This window comes from Natrix helvetica (assembly GCF_964273705.1).
Source record: "Natrix helvetica genome assembly, chromosome: 4".
Taxonomy (NCBI): Eukaryota; Metazoa; Chordata; class Lepidosauria; order Squamata; family Natricidae; genus Natrix; species Natrix helvetica.
This window is the reverse complement of record NC_138550.1, coordinates 161,150,072-161,176,635: the sequence shown is the minus strand read 5'-3', so window position 1 is coordinate 161,176,635 and position 26,564 is coordinate 161,150,072. Positions and strand designations below refer to the sequence as shown.

Genomic DNA, 26,564 nt, shown 5'->3' with positions numbered 1-26,564 from the left:
AAACTTCCAATGTTGGAGCATTCACAACTTCTGGAGGTAAGTTGTTCCACTGATTAACTGCTCTGTCAGGAAATTTCTCCACAGTTCTAAGTTGCTTCTCTCCTTGATTAGTTTCCACCCATTGCTTCTTGTCCTTCCTTCAGGTGCTTCGGAGAATAGTTTGACTCCCTCTTCTTTGTGGCAACCCCTGAGATATTGGAACACTGCTATCATGTCTCCCGTACTCCTTTTCCTTCTTCTAGACATACCCAGTTCCTGCAGCCACTCTCCAAAGAACACGATGACTGGATACCATCAAAGCTGACACTAGCTGGAGCATAGAACAACTCAAAGAAGTTGTGCAAGATCAGAAGATTTAGAGAGACCTGGTCTGTAGAATCGACACGAGTTGAACATGACTGAATGGATAACTACTACTACTACTACTACTACTACTACTACTACTTTTTCTTCTTCTCCTCCTCCCCCTTCTCTCCTTCTCCTTCTTCTTCATCATCATCTACGCAAATTGCTGAGTGGTGGTCTGTCCCAGACACTTGGTGAGAAGGTGCTTCAATCAGCCCTCCAAACTGGATCCACTTACGTTCCAAATAAGTCCAACCGAATCACCTCATCGGATACCTCCATGCAGAAATCACACTGAGTCAGCCCCGATTCCATCAGCCGAAATATCGAATTGACTGGATTTTCCAAATCAGTCAGAAGAATTGTGACTTTAAACTGAGAAGAACATTTGAATCAGGCTGCAGCAAATCTATGCAGCCCTCCTTAATAGGTCTCTTTGCAGTTTCTTAAGGTGCTATGAAAGAAAGGATAGAGTCATTAACAAAAATGTGAAATACTCAGGGGTGGATTGCTACAGGTTCGCCCAGGTTTGGGAGAACCCGTAGCTAACATTATGGCTGTTTCGGAGAATCTCCAAATCCCATCCCTGGCTGACCCCGCCCACCCCACCCAACCCTTCCCACCTTCCTATCAATAGGGAAGCCTGGATTCACTTAACAACCATGTTACTAACTGAACAACTGCAGGGATTCGCTTAACAACCATGGCAAGAAAGATCATAATATGGGGCAAAACTCACTTAACAAAGTGTCTCATTTAGCAACAGAAATTTTGGGCACAGTTGTGGTTGTAAGTCAAGTATTATCTGTACAGTCAAAATTTCATTTGTTGAATTTCATATCAGCTGAAGTTCCCCACTGCTTGAGATTCTTTAAAACTGTTCTTATTTTTCTGCAAACTTAAATATTTGTTCCCACCCCCTGTGCTTCTCAGCAGCCCCATTTTGGCCTCAGTTCTGCTCGCTATCAGAGGAAGTGATAAATGGTCTGGAAGACATTAATCTCTTCTGGCCACGGGTCCTGTTTCAATTGTACAATTGAAATCCATTGCATTTGCAAACTGTGAAAAGCTTAACGTTCACTTGGAATTCCCTCTTACATCTGTTGGTTCAAGCTTGTTATCCTGGGAACCACAGGAAAACAGGTTCGCTCTGTTATTTACATGTCTGTAAATAGAATCCTAGAAATGGATGTCATTTTCTTGTACTTGATTAAGATCGCCTGGAACCTAGTTTTCTTTTCGAAGGTGTTGATTATACCACCTTTTTGATGTCATCTGAAAATCTGAGGACCATCCGTTCTATGGGGGGTTTTTTTCACCTGAAATGACTTCTGTCTGCTTAAAGTAAAACAAATGACATTTCAGTCTCTTGGCTCCATCATTAAAGGGGAAAATGGCACGGAAGGGAAGGAGGAAGAGAGGAGAGGAGAGGAAAAGAAGGGAAGAAGCGGAGAAGAGGAGAGAAAGAGAAGAAGAGAAGGGAAGTAGGGGAGAAGAGGAGAGAAGAAAGAAAAGAGAGAGAGAAAGAAAACGATGAAAAGAAAGAGAGAGAGAGGAAGGAAGGAAGAGGAAAGAAAGAAAGAAAGAAAGAAAGAAAGAAAGAAAGAAAGAAAGAAAGAAAGAAGGAGGGTGGGAGGGAAGGAAGGAAAGGAAGGGAAGGAAAGGGAAAGGGAAAAGAAAAGGAAGGAAGGAAGATGGAAGAAAGAAAGAAAAGAAGGAAGGAAAAGAAAGAAAGAAAAGGAAGGAAAGAAGAGGAATGGAGGGAAGGAAGGAAGGAGGGAGGGAGGGAGGGAAGGAAGGAAGGAGGAAGGAAGGAAGGAAGGAAAGAGAAAGAAAGAAAGAAAGAAAGAAAGAAAGAAAGAAAGAAAAAGAAAGAAAGAAAGAAAGAAAGAGAATTCAAGTTACTTTTCAACTGCAAGAAAAATATTTCCTGGAAATGTACTTGTGTAACTTGGATCTCTTCTTTCTGCTATACGAGAAGTTCAGTTCACAAACTCCTGAATTACGTTGCCAAGAGGCAGAACAACAATTTTAGAGTAAGCATGAAGGAGATATTTCCAAAATTGGCTGGTGGAAATTGGTCTGCAACATTGGACTCTAAACCTCATATTTTAAACAGCTCCAGTTTGCAATCTAGGTGTTCACCCCCTTGGTGACATTTTGGAATGCAATATATCAACGCAATGCAAAAGAAAAGAAAAAAAATCAACGATAAACAAAGTGTTTGTTTTTTAAAACACTCCCTCCCTATCCTTAAAATCTAAAGAGAAAGCACAGCGTTGATGGCTTCAAGGGCAATGATGGTGAGAAATATTTCTTTCCAAGAGAAAATAGAGAAAAATAAAAATCAGACCCGTTCTACTAACAGTTAAATATACAGTAGATGCTCATCAAGACCGTCAAATAGTATCTTATGAAGGTCGTGCTTCATAAAGAAGGATGAAATCTAATTATTAAAAGCTTCGCTGCAAATTCTTTGTTGCAAATATATATATATATGTGCTGGTCTTGTTGTATTTGGGTCTTTTCCCGTGTAAGATTGAGATTCTCTTGGCAACGTTTCGGCGAGGTCCTACTCGCCATCTTCAGGCTGGTGTTTTGGGCTTCATGCTTGTGCGAGTAAGGCGTGGTCGGAGCTGTCGTCTTTCTATAAATCTTGGTGGGGGTGTGAGGAGTGCTGGCTTTGTTGCTGTAAGTGGGTTGATTGGCTGTGTAGTTGCATCCTGATTGGTAGATGGAGTTGATGTTTGTAGATTGGTCGTCTGTTTCGTATCATCCTGTGTGGCTGAGGTGTGGGCTGTGTGTCCGTTGTTCTTTTGTGTTGTAACGACCTGGGTGATGGGTGGGGTTCATTTGTTGACTAGGGCTGGTTTCCAGATGTCTGGTAGGCAGGTGGTATCGTCACGTTTATTCATGTTGTGGGGGTGTTTCCCCATTTCGATAGCTTCCATAATTATTCTCTTGTTGAAGTGTTCTGTTTTGGAGATTAATTTGGTTCCTTCAAAATCAATTTCATGTCCTGTTGTTTTAAAGTTCTAGAAAAGGGAGGAAGTTTTTTCTTTTTTTCCAAGATTTATTGAAAGACGACAGCACAAGCACGAAGCCCAAAACACCAGCCTGAAGATGGCGAGTGAGACCTCGCCGAAACGTTGCCAAGACAATCTCAATTTTACACGGGAAAAGACCCGAACACAACAAGACCAGCATACCTACACCTGTGAAAATCTACGAAACAAATATGTGTGTGTGTGTGTGTGTGTTTCTATTTTACACTCTGATTTTCTAATGGAATTTTTGTAGCTGTTCCAGCAACATGGCAACCAGGTTTCTTTATTGTGTTTTCACAGTCATGCTGACTTTGTAACTGATTGATTATGTCTCTCTTACGGCTTGTTGCACAACCCCCTCATTCCGGGAAGGTGTCAGTGCACAGATGAGACTCAATCATTCTGAGTGTTCTGACCTAGGCTTCCCAACAGCATGAAGCAAAACCCCTTTTATTTAGGTTAAATGGAATTCCTCTCCAGCAAACAGTCTTTCAAGAGATTTCACAACTACAGACCTTTATCAGGCTTGGAGAGCTGCCAGAACGATATCTTCCAAATTCCACGCTGTAGCAGACAATACTTAGCAAGAAGTCAGGAACAAATCTTCACCCTAATGAATTGAACTAATTGTCTCCTGCAAACTCCCTTCCCCTTTCGCTCCTCTTTATTCCCTATGGGAGGAGCCATTCATCGTCCACCTGTGGCTTTACTCCCAAGTCAGTTCTTGTTCCTTACTGTTCCCTTCTCCTGGCAGCTCTGTGCATGCGCACACCGGGAACAGGCTCCAGCTGTTCTTCTGCCCCACTGATGTCTGACTCTGAAGGCAGCTGATAACTGTCAGATGGCTCTGGCCCCATCTCTGCTTCTGACACAGAGCCCTCCTCAGAGCCTTCCCCAGACTCCAGGACTGGCCCATCTTCCTCCCCAGCCTCCTCACTCTCTGAGTCTGCTGCCAGTTCCACTGGCTCAGTGTTTCTGCCACAATAGTAAGCTCCATGGGTGGACTTTCACATTGGATTTGAATCCACGCAATATTCCATGAGAAGAATCATACTGCACCCTTTGTTCACAACCAATGTCAATTTCTAGATCATTTGAGGAATTATATTTTTGCATATTATTAACTGTGTATCAGCAGTGCACTTTATAAAATAAAAGTTACTCTCCTCACATCCCAGCTGCAATTCAGTGTAGATGGGACTGTAAGTCTGGTGTAATTGAGTCCATCAATGGTCCTGGAACTCAGTTCATATGGACGAATAGATGAACAGAATAAAACAAGGAGAAACAGGGACCTTGGAAGTCTTCTAATCCAGCTGCCTGCTCAATAGCAATAGCACTTAGACTTATATACTGCTTCATAATGCTATTTGCTCTTTACAGAGTCAGCATCTTGCCCCCAACAATCTGGGTCCTCATTTTACCAATATCAGAAGGATGGAAGGGTGAGTCAACCTTGAGCCAGTGAGAATCGAACTTCTGGCAGTGAGCTATAAGTGGTTGTAAGTGTGAAAAATGATCGTGAGTTACTTTTTTTCAGTTCCTTTGTAACTTTAAACGCTCCCTAAATGAACAGTTGTAAATCTAAGACTACCTGTAAAGTAGGAGCTGATTGGCAATCTGTCAAGAGTGATGAAGCTAACAACCCTTGGATTTTTTCAGCTAAAGGCATCAAGCAACTGGATGAACCCCAAACTGATCTGAGAGCAATTTTAATGTAACCCGATAAACCTCCTGCCATATTCTAGAATTTTGGATTGAAGAATCAATACAATACAATACAATACAATACAATACAATACAATACAATACAATACAATACAATACAATACAATAGCAGAGTTGGAAGGGACCTTGGAGGTCTTCTAGCCCAACCCCCTGCCTAGGCAGGAAACCCTATACTGTTTCAGACAAATGGCTATCCAACATCTTCTTAAAGACTTCCAGTGTTGGGGCATTCACAACTTCTGGAGGCAAGCTGTTCCACTGATTAATTGTTCTGTCAGGACGTTTCTCCTCAATTCTAAGTTGCTTCTCTTCTTGATTAGTTTCCACCCATTGCTTCTTGTTCTACCCTCAGGTGCCATGGAGAATAGCTTGACTCCCTCTTCTTTGTGGCAACCCCTAAGATATTGGAAGACTGCTATCATGTCTCCCCTAGTCCTTCTTTCTATTAAACTAGACATACCCAGTTCCTGCAACCGTTCTTCATATGTTTTAATCAAACCCATTAACTGCTAATGGGAGTTTCCTGAATAACTTTGGACCAACCTCTCTTCCTGGGTTTAAGAGTGGCAGTAGGATACATGCGTCAAAAGAATAATTTGGGGTTCCAACTCAACCCAGGATTGTACAGGAGCAAATCAAAACATACACTTTACAAACACATGGCACAACATAGCAAAACAAACCCATCGGGACTAGATTCAGCAGTCCATCTGCATTTAAAAGACACAGGCCACTCTTTTAAAGACGGGAAAGTCCATATTTTGGACAGAGAGGACCGTTGGTTTGAAAGAGGAGTCAAAGAGGCCATCTATGTCAAAATTGAACAGACTTCTGTCAACAGAGGGGGAGGGATATGACATCATGTATCTCCAGTCTACAACACACTCCATTCAAAAGTTCCAAGAAGGCTACACATCTGTTTGCCCCACTCAGGTGACCCTGAGGACATAGATAAACCTCCAGGTGGCCTCAAGGACTCTCTAAAAGAATGCAAATGACCAGCTGTCTGCAAGGAATATAAATCCTTCCATTCCCCACCATCCTGCCAGAAGCTTCTTGGATGAAAAGCGTAATGTCTTCAAAGAAAAACAAGAAATTCCAGTAGCCTCTTGGGCAAAAAAAGAAAGAAAGAAAGAAAAGCACTTTTGGAACAACCATAACCTGGATGACTGAGAATCTCTATAGACATTGGACAAATCAAAATGAAATCTAGACATGCTGTAAGTAAAGGAGATTTATTTAGTCTCCAAAGCAAAGATGTTTGCCTGTGGGAGTAGCAGCTATAGAGAAAATGGGGCACAAAGAGGTTGTTTTATAAGGGGGCTGGTTCTGGGTATTGCTCTTGAGGGGGTGTACTGATTATAGGCAGGGCTGTCAAACCTGTGGCCCACGGGCCAAATGTGTCACACACTGGGCATGCCTACACCTGGTTTAGCAAAGAGGGGAAAAGTCCCATTATGTCACATGATGCCAATGTGATGCTGCAGGTTTGACACCCTTGTTGTAGGAAGACACTTGAGGGACATGGGTATGTGTAGGCACATGTCATCTGCAATATTTATTCTGGTGAACATGCAGTTCCTCTGGGAGGCAATTTTAATTAACTCTTTGTGTTTACAGACCTTCTTCTTTGACGCATTGATTAAGCCAGGGTAACTTATTTGGGGGTTCAGGGAAATTTGAGTAAAAGATTTCCCCCCGTTTTCCATTTTTACTCGATTACCGTATTTTTTGGAGTTATAAGACACACTTTTTCTCCCCTAAAAGAGGGTGAAAATTTGAGTGCGTCTTATACACCAAATGTAGTCCCGTCCACCCACTGACCCCTACCCTTTGGCCTCTGCCTCCCACCAATTTGCCTCCTTGCAGCAAACAGAAAACAGCCTGTTTCAGTTTTAGCTTTAGCACAGCCTGATTAGCACAAGTAGCTGGTTTTCGGTTGGATCGGCCTCCCGCCCATCAGCTGTTTCAGGCTGCAGGGATTGCCATTGCCTATTACAGCCTTTGCTTGCCCCATTTTCAGCCTCCACATCTCATTTTTGGGTTCTGCATGCCCTATTATCGGCCTCCGTGTGCCCCATTTTCCGCCCATTCCAATCCCCGCCGCCCAGAACAGGCAGAAAATGGAAGCAACAGTCTATAGCAATCCCTGCAGCCTGAAACAGCTGATGGTTGGGAGACCCAAGAATCAGTTGAATGTGCTAATCAGGCTGTGCTGAAACTGAAATGGACTGTTTGCTGCAAGGAGGCAAATTGCTGGGTGGCTGAGGCAGATTTTTTGTCTTGTTTTCCTCCCCAAAAGGTAGGTGCGTGTTGTACTTTGAAGCGTCTTATACTCTGAAAAATACTGTAACTTAGTTTTAGCTTAACTGTCAATTATCTAATGGAGACAGGATTCTCATTCCATTGTGGATTCGGTTAATGTGTAAGGGAAGATGGAGACAGTATAAGAAATAAAACATATTTTGATATAAATCTTCCCACCCATGAATAGGAAGATTGGCAGACATGGTGTTGAGCTTCTAGCAATAGAAGTGTATGAATTGTGTGGATACTTCACTTGAGTGTGTGTGAATCAGGCTAAATCTCTAATTAATGTATGGATCCTTTCTGCTTTCCACTGAACTATGGAAATTTGGATTGGACTTAGATGATTTTCTATCACTTTTTCAGATGGCTTTCTTCATCAGATCTTACTCCATCTAGCAGCCAGATTCTACTACAAAAACCATAGGGGAATTTGAACTGGCAGCTTAATCTTGGAGGAGGAGAAGTTTGAAGATTCCAGTTTTCTAAGTCACGATACATTTTTTGGAACATTTATGAAAAAGCTTCAATAAAATAGTTTTGGCTTGGAGACACAATCCTAGATGACTTGTCTACACAATGAATAAAACATGCCAAGTGAAGAAAACTCGTCTCCCGCTGTTTGCTGGGTCAAAGGGTTGGTGGGAGGGTGGAACTTCACAAGTTAGCAAAGCAGAACAGATATTTTTTTATTAGAAAACCAGGAAGGAAAACAAGGAGGCTGCAGCCAAACTAAAGGCTATTTAAATTACCTTTTACAAGTAAGTCCTTGACTTACAGCTACAATTCAGCCCAAAATTTCTGTTGCTAAATGAGACAGTTGTTAAGTGAGTTTTTACAGCCTTTCTTGCCACCGTGGTTAAGTGAACCGCTGTAATTGTTAAGTTAGTAGCACCGTTGTTAAGTGAATCTGGCTTCTCCATTGAATTTGCTTGTCAGAAGGTCGCAAAAAAGAATCACTTGAGCCCAAGACACTTCAACTGTCATAAATATGAGTCAATTGCCAAGTGGCCGAATTCTGATCATGTAACCATGATGCCGCAGTGATTGGAATAGAATAGAATAGAATAGAACAGAACAGAACAGAACAGAATCAGAGACGTGCGGTCAGGGGAGGCAGGCGAGGCAGAGCCTCACCGCTCTCATCATGAAAAAAATGGAAAAGGGAAAAGGCGCTGAGGAGCCTCGGGGAATGGGACTGTGCGAGCCGCGGTCCCCTTCATGTTGACTCAGGAAGGCGGGGAATGGGACCACGTGTGCAGGACAGAGAGAGGTGCAGGAGGCTCCTCTAGCCTCAGCCTCCCTCCTGCACACATGGTTCCATTCCCCACCTTCTGTTGGGTTCTGACGCCGGAGCTCATGTTCCAGGGCGAATGCGCATGCACGAGCAGCTCCCTTCCTCGCACTGAGCAATGGCAGGTTTATGGGAAGTTGCTCACGAAAGCAGAAAGTGTGACAGACTTTTCGGACCGTCAGCTACCGTTTCCCTGCCAGTTCGGTCGTGAAAGGACCCTGGAAACCGAGTCGTGGCCGGCCCCTTGTTAAGAATTCCCCACCTTCCTGATGACATCACCAGCCTCACCAGCCATAAACCTCACCGCACGTCACTGAATAGAATAGAATAGAATAGAATAGAATAGAATTCTTTATTGGTGAAGTGTCAGAAGGTCACAAAAGGTGATCACATGATCCCGGGAAATGCAGGGGTGCAATGCTACCGGTTCACATCGGTTCGCACAAAATGGTAGGGATGATTGTTGTTGGTTCCGCGCAACGGTAGTAAAAAAAAAAGCTTCCAAGGATTGTGTGGCTGAGCTGGGAGCTGTGTGATCGTGGGAACCTTTTTTTAAAAAAAAAATTAAAGAATTTTTCCCTGCCTATTCGCCCAAACAGGCAGGAAAAAAAACGCTTTAAAAAGTGGGGGGGAAAGGTTCCATGACAATCAGCTGTGCCGCGTGATCGTGGGAACCTTTTTTTTCCCCCCACTTTTTAAAGCATTTTCTTTTACTACCAGTTTGGGCGAACTGGTAGTAAAAAAATGCTTTCAAAAGTGTAAAAAAAAAGGTTCCCACGATCGCATGCCACAGCTGAACCTTTTTTCCCCACTTCTTAAAACATTGTTTACTAGTGGTTCGGGTGAATAGTAGTAAAAAATGCTTTAAAATTTTTTAAAAGTTGATCATGCCCACCCAGTCACATGACCCGCCACCACCAAGCCACGCCCACCAAGCCACACCCAAAGGACCGGTGGCAAAAAAATTTACATTTCACTACTGAGGAAACATCATAACATACATGCCAGTTAAAGTGTCCAAATTTTCAAAGATCTCCGGCTCAACATCTCGATAGTTCTGATATGAAAACAAAGCGCTGTAGATGACCTGCACCACATGCTGGGAGAAATGGATGAAGGACAGGAGACTGATTCCCAAACACTCAAGCTGAAATGTAGCCTTCTCCTTAAAATTATTGCACCCAACTCTACTACACTTGCCAGGAATTGTGACAGCTGCATTCCAACCCATTTGGAGATGACCAGGTTGAAGAAGGTAGTCTTAACAATATTGAGATGGAAATAGCGGAAATAGCGGTATCCCCCACCAGAGTTTCTTGGAAGAGGTGGATATACGTCTGATGACCTTAAAATTAAGAGGGAAATCGGACTTCGCAATACTTTCATTTAATGTGGGGTTTGCTCTCAATTTATATACTAGTGGTTTGCCCCACTCTCTACTAGCACTGATGATGTTACCTAGTTTGGTAAAGAAATGTCTGCCAAAAAAAAAACCCAAGCTCAGAGGGCAGCAAGGACCCCATAACACCAAGACTATCTTCTAGAGGTCTTGTGTTTTGACTTTACAAAATTGTCCTCGTGGGATTGTTGGTACTTTCTGACCTTGTTTGTTTTCTTGCAGATGTTTCGTGACTAACTCTGAGCTACCAATATTCTCTTTTATTGTTATTCTAGCTTTCCTTTGCTATGAGATATTACATAGCCTGGAGGTGAAGCTCAATTGTGCTGCTTGCCTCCCCAAGAACTCTTTGACCCTCAGCGATAAAACTTCCAGGAAAACTTTAAAAAAACTTTCCATACACTTGTCCAGCAACCGGAGTCTTTCAATGAAGAACGAATTGTAGGATGTTTGTAATTTCTTTTTCTCTCGGTTGCATGCAAAAACCAGAACTGTGTCATCCCTTATTATAGGCAGCCCCAAATGAGCTAAGCAAGCAGTTAAGTGAGTTTTGCCCCATTTTAGGCACGTCCCAACCAGTGAATCTCTGCAGTTGTTAAGTTAGCAACCTGGTTGTTAAGTGAATCTGGCTTACCCATTGACTTTGCCTGACAGACGGTCGCAGAAGGGGGAAATCACGTGACTCCAAGACACTCCACTCTTATCTTAAGAGGAAATATTAGATGGGGTTTTCTCCAGTGAAACTTAGAATAGAATAGAAATAGAGAATAGAATAGAATAGAAATAGAATAGAAATAGAGAATAGAATAGAAATAGAAATAGAATAGAAATAGAGAATAGAATAGAAATAGAAATAGAGAATAGAATAGAAATAGAAATAGAAGTGGAGAATAGAATAGAAATAGAGAATAGAATAGAATAGAATTAAAAATAGAAACAGAGAATAGACTAGAAATAGAAACAGAAATAGAGAATAGAAATAGAGAATAGAGTAGAATAGAATTAGAATAGAATAGAAATAGAGAATAGAATAGAAATAGAGAATAGAATAGAAATAGAGAATAGAATAGAAATAGAATAGACTAGAAATAGAGAATAGAATAGAAATAGAGAATAGAGTAGAATAGAATTAGAATAGACTAGAAATAGAGAATAGACTAGAAATAGAGAATAGACTAGAAATAGAGAATAGACTAGAAATAGAGAATAGACTAGAATAGAATTAGAATAGACTAGAAATAGAGAATAGACTAGAAATAGAGAATAGAATAGAATAGAAATAGAAATAGAGAATAGAATAGAAATAGAGAATAGAATAGAATAGAATAGAATAGAATCTGGAAGAAACCTTGGAGGTCTTCTAGTCCAGCTCCCTTCTGAAGCAGGAGAACCTATAATCACTCCCGGTTTGCTCGGAGGATCGTTTTGAGCACTCCGAAGGCTTCAGGGACTGTCCGGAGGCTGGGGGTCGCGCATTGCATTATGGGTGCGGCACGCCCAGACATGACACCCCCTGCACTCCCCCCACTTATGGCACCCGAGCCAAAAAAGGTTCGCCATCGCTGACCTATACCATTTCAGGCAATTTGTATGCACAAAGGAACTGCTCACTGTGGAAAAGTTCACTGCTACTTCTCATTCCCCCCATGCTTTTAAATTGAGTGGTAATGTTAAAAAAGGGGGCAGATGAATTTTTCAGCCCGCTGCTAGTTTTCTTTATCTATGAAAATATTTCAGTGTTTCCAAAAGCTGGCTTGAGGCCAATACTGAAGTCAGGAAACATGAATTTAATTGGTGCAATGCTTTAAGTAACCTCAATCCCATCTCAAAGGGGGAGTGGGGGAAAATAGATGCTTGCAACAACAGTTTTTTTTTTTCTGGGTTAGCATGATCATAATTTCATTTGGATGAAAAATGTCTCCTCTGTGTTTAAAAAGAAATAAAGAGACTGGGTTTTTTCAGATTATTCATAGTACAGATTCTTTTGATCCCTGCAGACTTGGCCTCCCCAAATATTCATTGAGGTTGTTGTGTGTATTGCTGGGAAAATATAAATCTTGCAGGATAACTGCCATTGCAAAAATGTATCTACAGTGCAATTAAGTTGTTCTTGTAAATGGCACTCTAAAACAAAAATTTCCAAGTTCACATCAATTTAATAAAATGCAAACATCATTTAGCAAACTTTTTTTTAACTGTACTACTGCAAAGTTTTCATGTTTGCAACTTTGCAAATGTAAATGTTCACTCAAAGCACATTCTCACATGAAAGAAAACGAACCTGAAACTTAGTCTTTTATTAACAGGCTAGAGTCTGAATTCTAGTCCTGCCTTAGCCATAAAAGCTGGCTGGGTGACTTTAGGCCAATCACCAGGAGACTGTGAGTTCTAGTTCCGCCTTAAAAATGAAAGTCAGCTAGATGACTTTGAGCCAATCATCAGGAGACTATGAATTCTAGATCCACCTTAGCCATGGAAGCTGGTTGGGTGATTTTAGGCCAATCACCAGGAGACTGTGAGTTCTAGTCCTGCCTTAGGCACAAAAGATGGTTGAATGACTTTGGGCCAATCACCAGGCGACTGTGTTCTGTCTTAAGAATGAAAGCCAGCTAGGTAACTTTGAGCCAATCACCAGGAGACTGTGAATTTTAGATCGACCTTAGGCATGAAAGCTGACTGGATGACTTTAGGCCAGGAGACACCAGGAGAGTATGAGTTCTAGTCTTGCCTTAACCATGAAAGACGGCTGCATGACTTTAGACCAGTAACTCTCTCTCAACCCAAATCCCCTCACAGGATTGGTATTGAGGTATGAAGTATTAGGTATGAAGGAGTGAAACATCTGCCTGTTTGAACTGAGGTAACAGAATGGGAGGCAACTGGCAGTTGGAACAGAGTTCTCTTCAGGTGGGGAGGGGGAGTAGAACTCCTTAGCATCAGTGTGTTAATTACTGTATAAGAAATACTAATGATCTGATTGTCGTGTCAAAAAATCCTTTCTTAGCGAGCACCTAGAAGCCAAGAGGAACATATAGTACGTGCCAAATTTCAAGTGTGTAGGCTGACGATTCTGGAGATTTCGTGATGAGTGGGTGGTATTTGCCTTTGATAGATAGATAGATAGATAGATAGATAGATAGATAGATAGATAGATAGATAGATGATAGATGATAGATAGATGATAGATAGATAGATGATAGATAGATAGATAGATAGATAGATAGATAGATAGATAGATAGATAGATAGATAGATAGATAGATAGATAGATGATAGATAGATAGATAGATTAAAGGCAGGATAAAAATCAAATAAATAAACTGACAATGCTATAATTCATAACAGGTTTCTATTTGGTATAAATTAGTCTTGGGCAATGCTAAACAGGCAAAGAAATTGGATGAGCAGTTTTTCTGTTTTTTTTTAAAAAGAAACTTGGTGGGCACGAAGGAAATTTTATTAATATCTTTCAGGTGCTCTCAGAATGCAAGGTAGGTTTCTCTGTTCTGCTCCCCTACAAAAAGCTCCATGCCACCCCAATATATTTGTCCTTTCTTCACACAAGGCACTGGTGGGCAGCTGCTTTTTATTTTCTTTTTTTTTAAAAAGCCCGGATTCTGTTGACATTCTTGGGAAATTAACATGAAGTGGGAGGATAACGCTCTGCAGTGTGTCAACTTCCTATCTGTTGCAATCAAAATGTTCCTTTCAAACAAATAAAAATGTCAAATAGGACAGGAAGCCAGGCAAACATCCAAAGGGACATTTGAAGACCCAAGAAGACTCTCTGGCACTGTGTTGAGGGCCAGGAGTGGGTTTCAGCGGGCGTTACTGCCAGTTTGCTCGTGCGGGTGGTGCGCGCACATGCACAGTTCAATGGAAATTGTTCCGCGCATGCACAGAACTACAAAAAAAAGGCGGTGATGGCGGCAACCGGGGAACCGGTTCAGGGGCGTGGCCAGCCTGCCAGTTCTATGACCCAGGCCAGCACACCACTGGCAGTTCGGCCAAACCAGGCTAAATCAGTAGGAGCCCACCTCTGTTGAGGGCTACTGGTGAAAACGAACACCGCTGATTTGAAGACATACCATTTTAATAACTAAAAGGCCCCAAGCTTGATTTATCAATCTTTTCCAAAATTTATTCGTAATTTGCGTACAAGTCAATGCATCAAAATTCATTGTTTCATCCCCTAAGATATTCATCCCCTGTTTATAGTATTTTAACTGTTGAATCTAGCATACTATTACTACTGATCGCCTATTACAGAGACGCCACTACAACATAGCAAAGCCAGTTCTTCCCTCAGATGCGTAGAAGATTCTGATTTCACCACTTCAGCGTAACGTAGAGCAAACCAGGTCTTCTCTATTTGCTGTAGGCTGCCTTGTCTTCCAGCAACTTCATTGTGGTGGTCTTAGAGATGGGCGTCACAGCCGGTCCTTGCGTGAGTCCACTCGAGGCAGGTTGCTCTCTTTGGCCTGAAAACGTAACAAAGAAGTTGAATCATCGTCACAAAGTAAAACTCATGGCAGTGAACCAATAGGGTTCCATTGTTATGGTTGGTGGCACAGGAAGCAGAGGTTAAATTTGATTTGCAATTTTTGTCAACATCTAAGTCCTTTCGAAACACTTATTAAGGGCTTACGAGTATCATTGTTATCATGATTTGTAAGACACCAACTTCTATATTGACTTTGGGCAGCTTATAACTAAAAATCTTTCTATCTCTGTCTGTCTGTCTGTCTGTCTGTCTGTCTGTCTGTCTGTCTGTCTATCATCTATCTAGTATCCACCCCTCTCTCTCTTATCTATCCCTATCTAAAATATTATCTATTTAACTTCTTTCTATGTATCTAAGTATAGTTGGTCTTTCTGTCTATCATCTCTCTATCTATATATCAATCTAGAATATTATCAATTTATCTTCTTTCTATATATCTCTAGCTATCTGTCTGTCTGTCTGTCTATCTATCAACCTATCAACCTATCAACCTGCCCACCTATCTACATATCTATCTATCTATCTATCTATCTATCTATCTATCTATCTATCTATCTATCTATCTATCTATCTATCTATCTATCTATCTATCTCTATCATCTATCTATCTATCTATCTATCTATCTATCTATCTATCTATCTATCTATCATCTATCATCTATCTATCATCTATCTATCATCTATTGTATCTATCATCTATCTATTTATCTCTGCCACCTATTTATGGCCTTTATAAATGGATACCAGCACCTCAAATTGTACTTGGAAGCCAACTGGTATCCAGTAGAGCTTGCAAAACAGAGAATCACATTTATGTAAGGCTGCACCCCATCACCTCCTGTCTTGTTGCATTCTGGACCTGCTGTAGATTCTAAATCTGGGGTATCTAAAGAATGGCTGGCTGGAGAATTCTGGGAGTTGAAGTCCACAGGTCTTAAAGTTGCCAAGGTTGGACACACCTGTTCTAGATAGTCTTCAAAGGCAGCCCAAAGTAGATTCTATTTTGATATTATTTTGTCATTGCACTATATTTTTATTTATCAAATTTATACACCGCTCATCTCACAGTACACAGTGACACTGAGTGGCTTAGAAATTATTCTTGCATTGTCTTAATCATTTTGCTCGGAGCACATGGTGCTTAGAGTCAATTTGCAAACAAAGGAGCATATAAGCAAGGCTAAGTAAATAACTGAAGTCAACAAGGTGGACTTACAACTTGTCAAAGTTTTTACAGTTTTGATGTAATCCCAAAAGGAGCATTCGGATTTTTTCAGTCCTTTATAATTTGGTAAAGATGCAGTGAACTCTTTATAATTATCTCCACCCGCGTCTGCACGAAACATAGGCCAAGCCGAGAGTCCTTCTAGCTTCTTTCTTGAAAATTCATAAGGGCTATTTGGATTTCTGCAGAAAAGAACAAATATACGTCTCCAGACTGCAACAGAAACAACTCATGAAAACTGCCTGAAATCGCAAGGGTTAAAAAATATATATACTTTTTTTTTATTTTGTGCACAGGTAGTCCTTGTTCGATGACCTTAGTGTAGTCTGCCCATTAGGGTCATAGGTCTTGATGGTCATAAAGCAGGTCACCCATGTGACCAACCTGATATTATGACCTTTCTTTTTATGTTAAGCAAGTGCCATGGTCGTTAAATGAACCAATGGTATACTTTTTATCTCCATTGACACCTGAAGTGGTAAAAGAGGAAGAGAGGGAGAAAGAGGCAGGAAGGAAGGAAGGAGGAGGAGGAAGAGTGAAGGGGAAAGAGAAGGAGGAGGAGGAAGAGAAGGAGAAGGAGGAGGAGGAAGGAGGAGGAGGAGGAAGAGTGAAGGGGAAAGAGAAGGAGGAGAAGGAGGAGGAAGAGAAGGAGAAGGTGGAAGGAGGAGGAGGAGGAAGAGTGAAGGGGAAAGAGAAGGAGGAGGAAGAGGAGGAGGAGGAGGAGGTGGAAGGAGGAAGAGCAGGAAGAGTGAAGGGGAAAGAGAAGGAGGAGGAAGAGGAGGAGGAGGAGGAGGTGGAAGGAGGAAGAGCAGGAAGAGTGAAGGGGAAAGAGAAGGAGGAGAAGGAGGAGGAAGAGAAGGAGGAGGTGGATGGAGGAGGAGAAGGAAGAGGGAAGGGGAAAGAAAAGGAGGAGAAGGAGGAAGAGAAGGAGAAGGAAGAGGTGGAAGGAGGAAGAGCAGGAAGAGTGAAGGGGAAAGAGAAGGAGGAGAAGGAGGAGGAAGAGAAGGAGGAGAAGGACGAGGAAGAGAAGGAGGAGGAGGTGGAAGAGAAGGAGAAGGAGGAGGTGGAAGGAGGAGGAAAAGGGAAGGGGAAAGAGAAGGAGGAGAAGGAGGAGGAAGAGAAGGAGGAGGAGGTGGAAGAGAAGGAGAAGGAGGAGGTGGAAGGAGGAGGAAAAGGGAAGGGGAAAGAGAAGGAGGAGGGGGAGAAAGAGAAGGAGGAAGGAGGAGGAGGAGGCATAAGTGAATTTCCAAGGTCATCTCACTGGCTTTTGTAGAACATGCGATCACATAAATATTAATATGCAAAATAAATGCCTATGTTCTTCTGACTGACAAAGGACTTTGCTATCATTTTCCACCCTTGCAGTAATGCCTGAAGTTGGGTCATCATGATGTTCTTTTTCCAGTCGGAGAACATAGATGGATACAGCCAATTCTCATGATGAGATTGTCGGCCATGGCTTTGATAGCTCAAGGATCAAGACTCCCAAATTACAGTAGCATACAGAGATTCAGAGTGCTTCCTGATTGTATCAGCGTGATCTAAATCACGCACAGCCAAATTATACGACATTAGCTGAACCACAGGAAAAGCCACAATCAGCTTCTCTCCTTCATCTATTGCTTAGTTCCAGTTAACATGGGAACAGTAAAAAGCCAGAACCCGTTGTTTGCTCCTTGTTTCCAGGAAAAAACATCCCATAGTGATCAATGGGTTCATTTAACTGTGGTGTTTGCTTAACAATCACGGCGTTTGCTTTGCAATCATCATGTTCACTTAACAACCACCACAAAGAAGGATCCTGGGGTGACCTGTTTTACAGCCATCCCAACTTACGATCAAAATCACAATACGGTCATAACTTGAGGACTACCTGCATGTACCGTAGAGTTGCATTCAAAAGCAGAGTTCAAACTCTTTATTAACAATCCCATCCTTCAACTTTCAGTGATCAATGCTCTTAGCAGTTACCCAGATTTTATAAAGTTGGACATAAAAATTCTTAGCACCTACCCAGATTTTATAAACCTGGACATAAACGTGCTTAGCACCTACCCAGATTTTATAAAGTTGGACATAAACACGCTTAGCACGTATCCAGATTGTATAAAGTTGGACATAAACATGCTTAATACATACCCAGATTGTATAAAGTTGGACATAAACATGCTTAATACATACCCAGATTGTATAAAGTTGGACATAAACATGCTTAATACATACCCAGATTTTATAAAGTTGGACATAAACACGCTTAGCACATACCCAGATTTTATAAAGTTGGACATAAACATGCTTAATACATACCCAGATTGTATAAAGTTGGACATAAACGTGCTTAGCACCTACCCAGATTTTATAAAGTTGGACATAAACACGCTTAGCACGTATCCAGATTGTATAAAGTTGGACATAAACATGCTTAATACATACCCAGATTGTATAAAGTTGGACATAAACATGCTTAATACATACCCAGATTGTATAAAGTTGGACATAAACATGCTTAATACATACCCAGATTTTATAAAGTTGGACATAAACACGCTTAGCACATACCCAGATTTTATAAAGTTGGACATAAACATGCTTAATACATACCCAGATTGTATAAAGTTGGACATAAACGTGCTTAGCACCTACCCAGATTTTATAAAGTTGGACATAAACACGCTTAGCACGTATCCAGATTGTATAAAGTTGGACATAAACATGCTTAATACATACCCAGATTGTATAAAGTTGGACATAAACATGCTTAATACATACCCAGATTGTATAAAGTTGGACATAAACATGCTTAATACATACCCAGATTTTATAAAGTTGGACATAAACACGCTTAGCACATACCCAGATTTTATAAAGTTGGACATAAACATGCTTAATACATACCCAGATTGTATAAAGTTGGACATAAACGTGCTTAGCACCTACCCAGATTTTATAAAGTTGGACATAAACACGCTTAGCACGTATCCAGATTGTATAAAGTTGGACATAAACATGCTTAATACATACCCAGATTGTATAAAGTTGGACATAAACATGCTTAATACATACCCAGATTGTATAAAGTTGGACATAAACATGCTTAATACATACCCAGATTTTATAAAGTTGGACATAAACACGCTTAGCACATACCCAGATTTTATAAAGTTGGACATAAACATGCTTAATACATACCCAGATTGTATAAAGTTGGACATAAACTTGCTTAGCACATACCCAGATTGTATAAAGTTGGACATAAAAACGCTTAGCACATACCCAGATTTTATAAAGTTGGACATAAACATGCTTAGCACCTACCCAGATTTTATAAAGTTGGACATAAACATGCTTAATACATACCCAGATTGTATAAAGTTGGACATAAACTTGCTTAGCACATACCCAGATTGTATAAAGTTGGACATAAAAACGCTTAGCACATACCCAGATTTTATAAAGTTGGACATAAACATGCTTAGCACCTACCCAGATTTTATAAAGTTGGCCATAAACATGCTTAGCACGTATCCAGATTGTATAAAGTTGGACATAAAAATTCTTAGCACCTACCCAGATTTTATAAAGTTGGAGATAAACACGCTTAGCACGTATCCAGATTGTATAAAGTTGGACATAAACATGCTTAGCACATACCCAGATTTTATAAAGTTGGACATAAACATGCTTAGCACATACCCAGATTTTATAAAGTTGGACATAAACATGCTTAGCACATACCCAGATTGTATAAAGTTGGACATAAAAATGCTTAGCACATACCCAGATTTTATAAAGTTGGACAGGTACTGCATAATGACTAAGGAGAGAGTCTTCTCTTCCTGCGTATATCGGTTTTTATACTGAGGATAAAAGGGTAGGCCAAACGCAAGCTGAATATCAGGAATGTATTCCACGCTTGAACTGAAAACAGAAAGCAAGAGAGTGAGCAAAAACCCTGGAATTTTACTTAATTTATTAAATAGCACTTCCATTAAAAAAAATGAGGGGGACAGATATCCCCACATATTTGGTTTATTTAGTTATCATATTTGTGATATGAGCATTTGTAGCATCCCATGATACATTTGTTAATCTTCAAAATAAACTACAAGACTCTGAATCAAACTAACATAAATATTTCCCTGGGGATGAACAAACAGATATTGGAGGTGAACATACAATGCTAAATCACAAATCATCGTGATATAGATGTAACCCTATGCAATAAACCAAGATTCACAGTTCACCATAGTTACATTTTCACACTGGCTGATGTTTATTATATTTATGTTTGGGAATAGTTGGAACTCTTAACAAAATTCATTATATACGTTTTAATCTCTTACAGACCACGGATCTTAAAACTTTATTTCACCCTGAGAGTTGGCATTCAGATGTTTTTTTTTAAAAATGACCTTTTTTTTAGTGAATGCATCACGGTTGTGTAACGCATAAACTTTCCTCCTTTTTCCACAGCACATTTCCAAACCTCATTGTTTAACATTGAATGATCTCATTAGAAGGCATTCATCTTCTGCCTATTTAGCTGCCCTTGTGAATCGTTTGGTTTTAGCTCTTTGAAAAAGAAAGAAAAATATATTGGGAAGCAGTGGAATTGGATGTACAAATTATCTTGCGGCTCAAAAGCGACAAGCCCCAAGTTTTGATTTACAACCACATTTTGTGTGTGTGTCTGCATGTGTGTGTGTGCCAGTCAGGGTGGGGCCTTTTCTGTAGAAACAAAAACAAGAAGCTGCTATAATTCATTTTTAATTCAAGAAAGACTAGAAATGCAGTTAAAAATAGGAGCGGGGATCTGGCAAACACCTCGTCTTTTTTCCCCCAATTCCCTGAAAATGTCTATTTCTGCCTGTTTTCAAGATCGCAGATACTTGGAGCTAAAATGACGTGTGAATGGCTGAAGAGGATTTAATTTTAAAAACAATGCTAGAAAGTTGAGTAGGCTTTGAATTAGAAATGTCCACCGAGTATGGTACAAAAAAAAAAAAAACACTCCACAATGGAGTGAGCAAATCTCCATCGTTTATGGAGATTCTCAATCATCCAGGTCATGCTTGTCCCAAAGGTGCTTTTTCAAGGCAATTGGAGTCTCTTGCTTTTTTTCTTTTGAAGACATTTCACTTTACATCCAAGAAGCTTCTTCAGCTCTTCAGAAGAGCTGAAGAAGCTTCTTAGATGAGAAGCAAAATGTCTTCAAAAGAAAAACAAGAACATACTTGGAATTCTGCATTCAGTTTTGGTCACCACGATGTAGAAAGGCTCTAGAAAGAATGCAGAGAAGAGCAACAGATGATTAGGGGACTGGAGGCTAAAACATATGAAGAACAGTTGCAGGAACTGGGTATGTCTAGTTTGATGAAAAGGACTAGGGCAGTGATGGCGAACCTATGGCACGCGTGCCACAGGTGGCACGCGGAGCCATTTGTCAGGGCATGTGAGGCGCTGCCTTGTCAGCTGGCCAGCGCGTATGCGTGTGCTGGCCAGCTGAGTTCACCCTTTTTTAAAGCCATTTTTCACCCTCCCCAGGCTCCAGAGGCTTTATAGGAGCCTGGGGAGGGCAAAAAGAGCCCCACCCGCCCACCCTGAGGCCCTCCGGAGGCTTCATGAGCTTCCCTGAAGCCTCCGGAGCACAAAAAACCGGCCCCAGCTCAGAGGGTCGTTTTGACTGCTCCGGAGGCTTCAGGGAGGGTCGTTTTGAGCGCTCCGAAGGCTTCAGGGAAGCCTCTTGAAAGTCCCTGAAGCCTCCGGAGTGCTTAAAACGACCCTCCGAGAAAACCGGCTTGGAGGTCATTTTGACTGCTTTGGAGGCTTCAGGGAAGCCTCCCGAAGGTCCCTGAAGCCTCCGGAGGGCTTCTGAGGGGGCGGGGGAGGCTGTTTTTGCCCTCCCCATGCTCCTATAAAGCCTCTGGAGCCTGGGGCAGGTGAAAAAAGCATGCAAAAATGGGGGGGTCACGCCTGTAGCGCGCGCATGTGCACTGGGGGGTCACTCATTGCATTATGGGTGTGGCACACCTGCACACGACCCCCTGCGCTCCCCCCACTTATGGCACGCGAACCAAAAAAGGTTAGCCATCACTGGACTAGCGGAGACATGATAGCAGTCTTCCAATATCTCAGGGGTTGCCACAAAGAAGAGGGAGTCAAACTATTCTCCAAGGCATCTGAGGGTAGAACAAGAAGCAATGGGTGGAAACTAATCAAGGAGAGAAGCAACTTAGCACTGAGGAGAAACTTCCTAACGGTTAGAACAATTAACCGTTGGAACAGAAGTTGGCTCCAGAAGCTGTGAATGCCCCAACACTGGAAGCCTTTAAGATGTTGGATAGCCATTTGTCTGAAACGATATAGGGTTTCCTGCCTAGGCAGGGGGTTGGACTAGAAGATCTCCAAGGTCCCTTCCAACTCTGCCATTGTATTGTATTGTAAGTCCAGTTGCCTCTTGAAAAAGCACCTTTGGGACAAAGCTCCATCAGTGTTTATGCTTATTGCCACGCATATAAAAAGATATCAGAGCTTCAACTACATCTCCATGACTACATCTTCACCAGAGGTGGTTCTGCCGGTTCGTACCGGTTTGGGCGAACCAGTAGTGGCAGTTGCGTGAGTCTCCGCCCGCCCACCCAGACATCACCAAGGGCCTTCTGCGCATGAACAGAAAGTTCTGTGCATGCCCAGGCACGTATGCTCCCGCTACCGAAACAGTAGTGAAGAAAAGAGGATATCATTACTGATCTTCACTCTTTGGACCATACCATATGGACATCTCTGAGCCGAATTAATAAAGTACAAGCATGTGAACAGATAAGCAAGAAATTTCTAATGCCTGCAGAGAAAATGGGAAGAATTCAATTCAAAGTCCACTCCGCCTCCGCCCTCCCCCAAATTATCTTTCTTCTCTTCTTAAAAAAAAGAATATGCAGGAGAAAAAGCAGGTTTCAGGAGAAAATGGGAGAGCCCTTCGCCTATTTATTTTATTTATTTTGTCATCCATCCACCTACTTCTTCAAACATTTATATAGCCGCCTATCTTCTAACCAACTCTGGGCATCTTCCAATCAAATTATACAATTATACTTTCCCCCCTTGAAAAGTGGATAAGGTGTTTTGTCTGCCAAGTATAATGAGAAGCAGGTTTATTTCCGAAACCATGCAAATGTCTGACAATAATCCTGGCTAATGTGAGGAGACCATAATCATGAGGAGAATTTCTTTTTCGTGACCGAAGTTACAACAAGCACTGAAAACGACGACTTATGACTGTTTTTCACACTTATGACCGTTGCGGCATCTCCTGAGTCATGTGATCAAAATTGAAATGCTGGCAACTGGCATGTATTTATGACGGTTGCAGTGTCCCGGGCTCTCATGCGATCTCTTTTTGGGACCTTCTGACAAGCGAAGTTTAATGGGGAAGCCAAATTGACTTCACAACCGTTGCTAACTTAACAATTGTGGTGATTCGCTTAACAACTGTGGCAAGGAAGGTCGTAACGTGGGGCAAAATTGACGCAAAACTTTCTTGCTTAGTCACAGAAATCTTGGGCCCAATTGTGGCCGTACGTTGAGGGCTACCTGTAAAGATAACAGAGTCTCTTTACTGGGTAACAAGCTTCCAACGGATTTAATTTAGCATTTAGACTTAAAAAAAAAGTGGTGGGGGGACAATTGTGAAATAAAATCAACAGTTTGGCATTCAATATCAAGATGGCGAATTTAGGGATCATTCTGAGGGACAGCTATAAAAAGGGAATGGAGACCCATATGAGGCATTCAAATCACAGGCTATTCAATCCTGTTGTTGTTTTTTTTAATGTAGTTCAGCTGTCTATATTACCCTTTTTAGTACGGCTGTGAGGAGGAGATTGAATGTACATTCAGTGAGGTTGGACTAGATGACCTACAAGGTCCCTTCCAACTCTGCTATTCTATTCTATTTAAACGTAGGGAGAAACGGTCTCAAAACTATGAAATCTTGCTCGTTTTCACACTTACAATACAATAATACAAAAGCAGAGTTGGAAGGGACCTTGGAGGTCTTCTAGTCCAACCCCCTGCCTAGGCAGGAAACCCTATACCATTTCAGACAAATGGCTATCCAACATCTTCTTAAAGACTTCCAGTGTTGGGGCATTCACAACTTCTGGAGTCAAGCTGTTCCACTGATTAATTGTTCTAACTGTCAGGAAATTTCTCCTCAGTTCTAAGTTGCTTCTCTCCTTGATTAGTTTCCACCCATATTTATTGCATGTGACATGAAGGAGGAGTGGTGGCTTTGACAGCCCCTTCCATCTTGACTTTTTTGACTGGTCTTGGGTGCCCCTGGTTGGGCACATCCAATACGGGTTGTCCTCGACTTACGACAGTTCGTTTAGTGACTGAAGTTACAACGGCGCTAAAAACAGTGACTTGTGAACATTTTTCACACTTATGACCATCGAAGCATCCCCATGGTCACGTGATCAAAATTCAGATGCTTGACAAGTGGTTCACATTTATGACGTTTGCAGTGTCCTGGGGTCATGTGGCCTCCTTCTGTGACTTTCTGACAAGCAAAAGTCAACGGGGAAACTAGATTCACTTAAGAACCGTGTTACTAATTTAAGAGCTGCAACGGTTCGCTTAACAAATGTGGTTAGAAAGGGGCAAAATGCAGTGAACAAACTTCTCACTTAACAACACACATTTTTGGCTCAATTGTGGTCGTAGGTTGAGGACCACCTGTATACATCAAATTTGAGGGGATCTGGGTTGGTTTTAAGCATGTTTTATTTGAAATGGTTGTAAACATTTATGGAGTGCACAGAAATCCTACAATTTGGACACAATCTAAGGGACTCTGGTTACAAGTAGTTCTCAACTTAGGACCTGGAATTATGATCGTAAGTCCTGCCAGTTGTTAAGCAGGTCACCAAGTGACAGCGCCGAACCCTTTTTTGCCGTGGTTATTAAGCAAATCACTGCAGTCGTTAACTGAATTGCAGTTGTTAAGTGAATCCTGCTTCCCCCATTGACTTTGCCAGTTGGAAACCATCTGAGAAGGCCATAAATCAGGGGTGTCCAAACTTGGGAACTTTAAGACTTATGGACTTCAACTCCCAGAATTACCCAGCCAGCCATGCTGGCTGGGGAATTCTGGGAGTTGAAGTCCACAAGTCTTAAAATTCCCAAGTTTGGACATCCCTGCCATAAATCATATGACCCAGGGAGGCTGCAACTGTCTGAAGGCTGGTTGTTAAGAGTCCAGATTTTGATCATGGGGCCACAGATGTACCTGATGGTCATATGTGTGAGAACTGGACAAAAATGAATTTTTCCAGTTCTGTTGTGGCTTTGAATGACTGCTAAACAAAGTGGTTGTTAGTCATTTTCCAGATAAATTTGCTTTACCACTTTATCTCCTGCTGAATCGTGATGCAACGTTAAGTCTACCGTTTTGCAATTCTTTGCTACTTCCTTATGAATTTTCACACTGTTACAACATATCTACAAATATTAAAATTATCTCGGGTAAACCTAACGGGATAATTCTGTCTATTATCTTCAAATCACCGGAGGCAAAATGAGCTAACTGCCTCCCAGAATCCTTAACTTTGAGACTTAAATCATTTAAAAAGAATGTTTGAACAAGACATGAGTCAATATTTGTGTTTGTACAAAAATTAACATCAAACAGAAATCTGAAAGGCTCGATGTAAACAGAAATTTGACTAAATCAGACACTGTGCCAGATTCAAAAGAAAGTTAACTGCCTCCAATGTGATTTCCATTTGCTCACCAAGAAACGCTCACAAACCCTAGTTTTTTTCCACATTTCTTGCAAAATCAGCACAGATGTCGTTTAAAAAAAACACTGTATGTGCGCGTATACTTAAATTGAGATTTAAACTTCGCAGAAGATGTTTCAGTTTTTATTTCATTACTCCAGATTTTAGTCTCTCACTCAATCAGAACCTCTTGTGAAAATAAAGGAATTTTGTACAGCTTTCCTAATGACCATTGGCTAGTTAGTCTAGGAACTGAAGTCAAGAAATTGTGGAGACAAAAATTTAGATTAAGTTCTCACTGCTGTCAAGGCTGGTGGTCCACGGAGATCTCGTTAATTTAAGTGCAGCTCAGTTTTAGTAATATAAATGTGATAGCTGACTAGACAGGGAAGTCAAAAATACATCTCAAAAAAAGGCAGGGATGATTTATTTTGGTAGTCTTCGACTTAGTCTTCAAGAAGACTTTTTAGTCTTCTCATTGTTCCTATCACCCATCTCGTCCCACTTATGACTGCATGACTGTAACTTTGTTGCTTGTATCCTTACTATTTATATTGATTGTTTCCTAGTATGATTTGATTGCTTATTTGTACCCTGTGACTATCATTAAGTGTTGCGATTATGATTCGTGTTGAATGCAGCTTTTCTTTTATGTACACTGAGAGCATATGCACCAAAGACAAATTCCTTGTGTGTCCAATCACACTTGGCCAATAAAGAATTCCATTCCATTCCATTCCATTCCATTCCATTCTATTCTATTCTATTCTATTCTATTCTATTCTTACTGTCAACTCCTAAAGTTGCCATAGTGAGAGAAGGGGGGGAACGCATTCCACACATACTTTCGGCGAAAGTCGGATCTCAGATTACTGCAGAAAGCTTGGGAGGGGTGCACCTCATTGGGAAATGTGATTTATGATACAGACTGAGG

The 26,564-nt window shown here is 41.3% G+C and overlaps 1 protein-coding gene across 1 annotated transcript in view; it reads right to left on the bottom strand.

The window, feature by feature from the left end:
• Window positions 1-14,280: 14,280 nt before the first annotated feature.
• Window positions 14,281-26,564, bottom strand: part of TG (thyroglobulin) — a 165,402-nt gene continuing 153,118 nt past the window's right edge. Inside the window, exons 43-44 of the mRNA XM_081949853.1 lie at window positions 19,626-19,766; window positions 14,281-14,600 (exon numbers count right to left, since the gene is read on the bottom strand). Of these exons, the coding sequence (XP_081805979.1) occupies window positions 14,537-14,600; window positions 19,626-19,766 (205 nt within the window). The 3' untranslated portion in view covers window positions 14,281-14,536. The remainder of the gene's footprint in view (window positions 14,601-19,625; window positions 19,767-26,564) is intronic.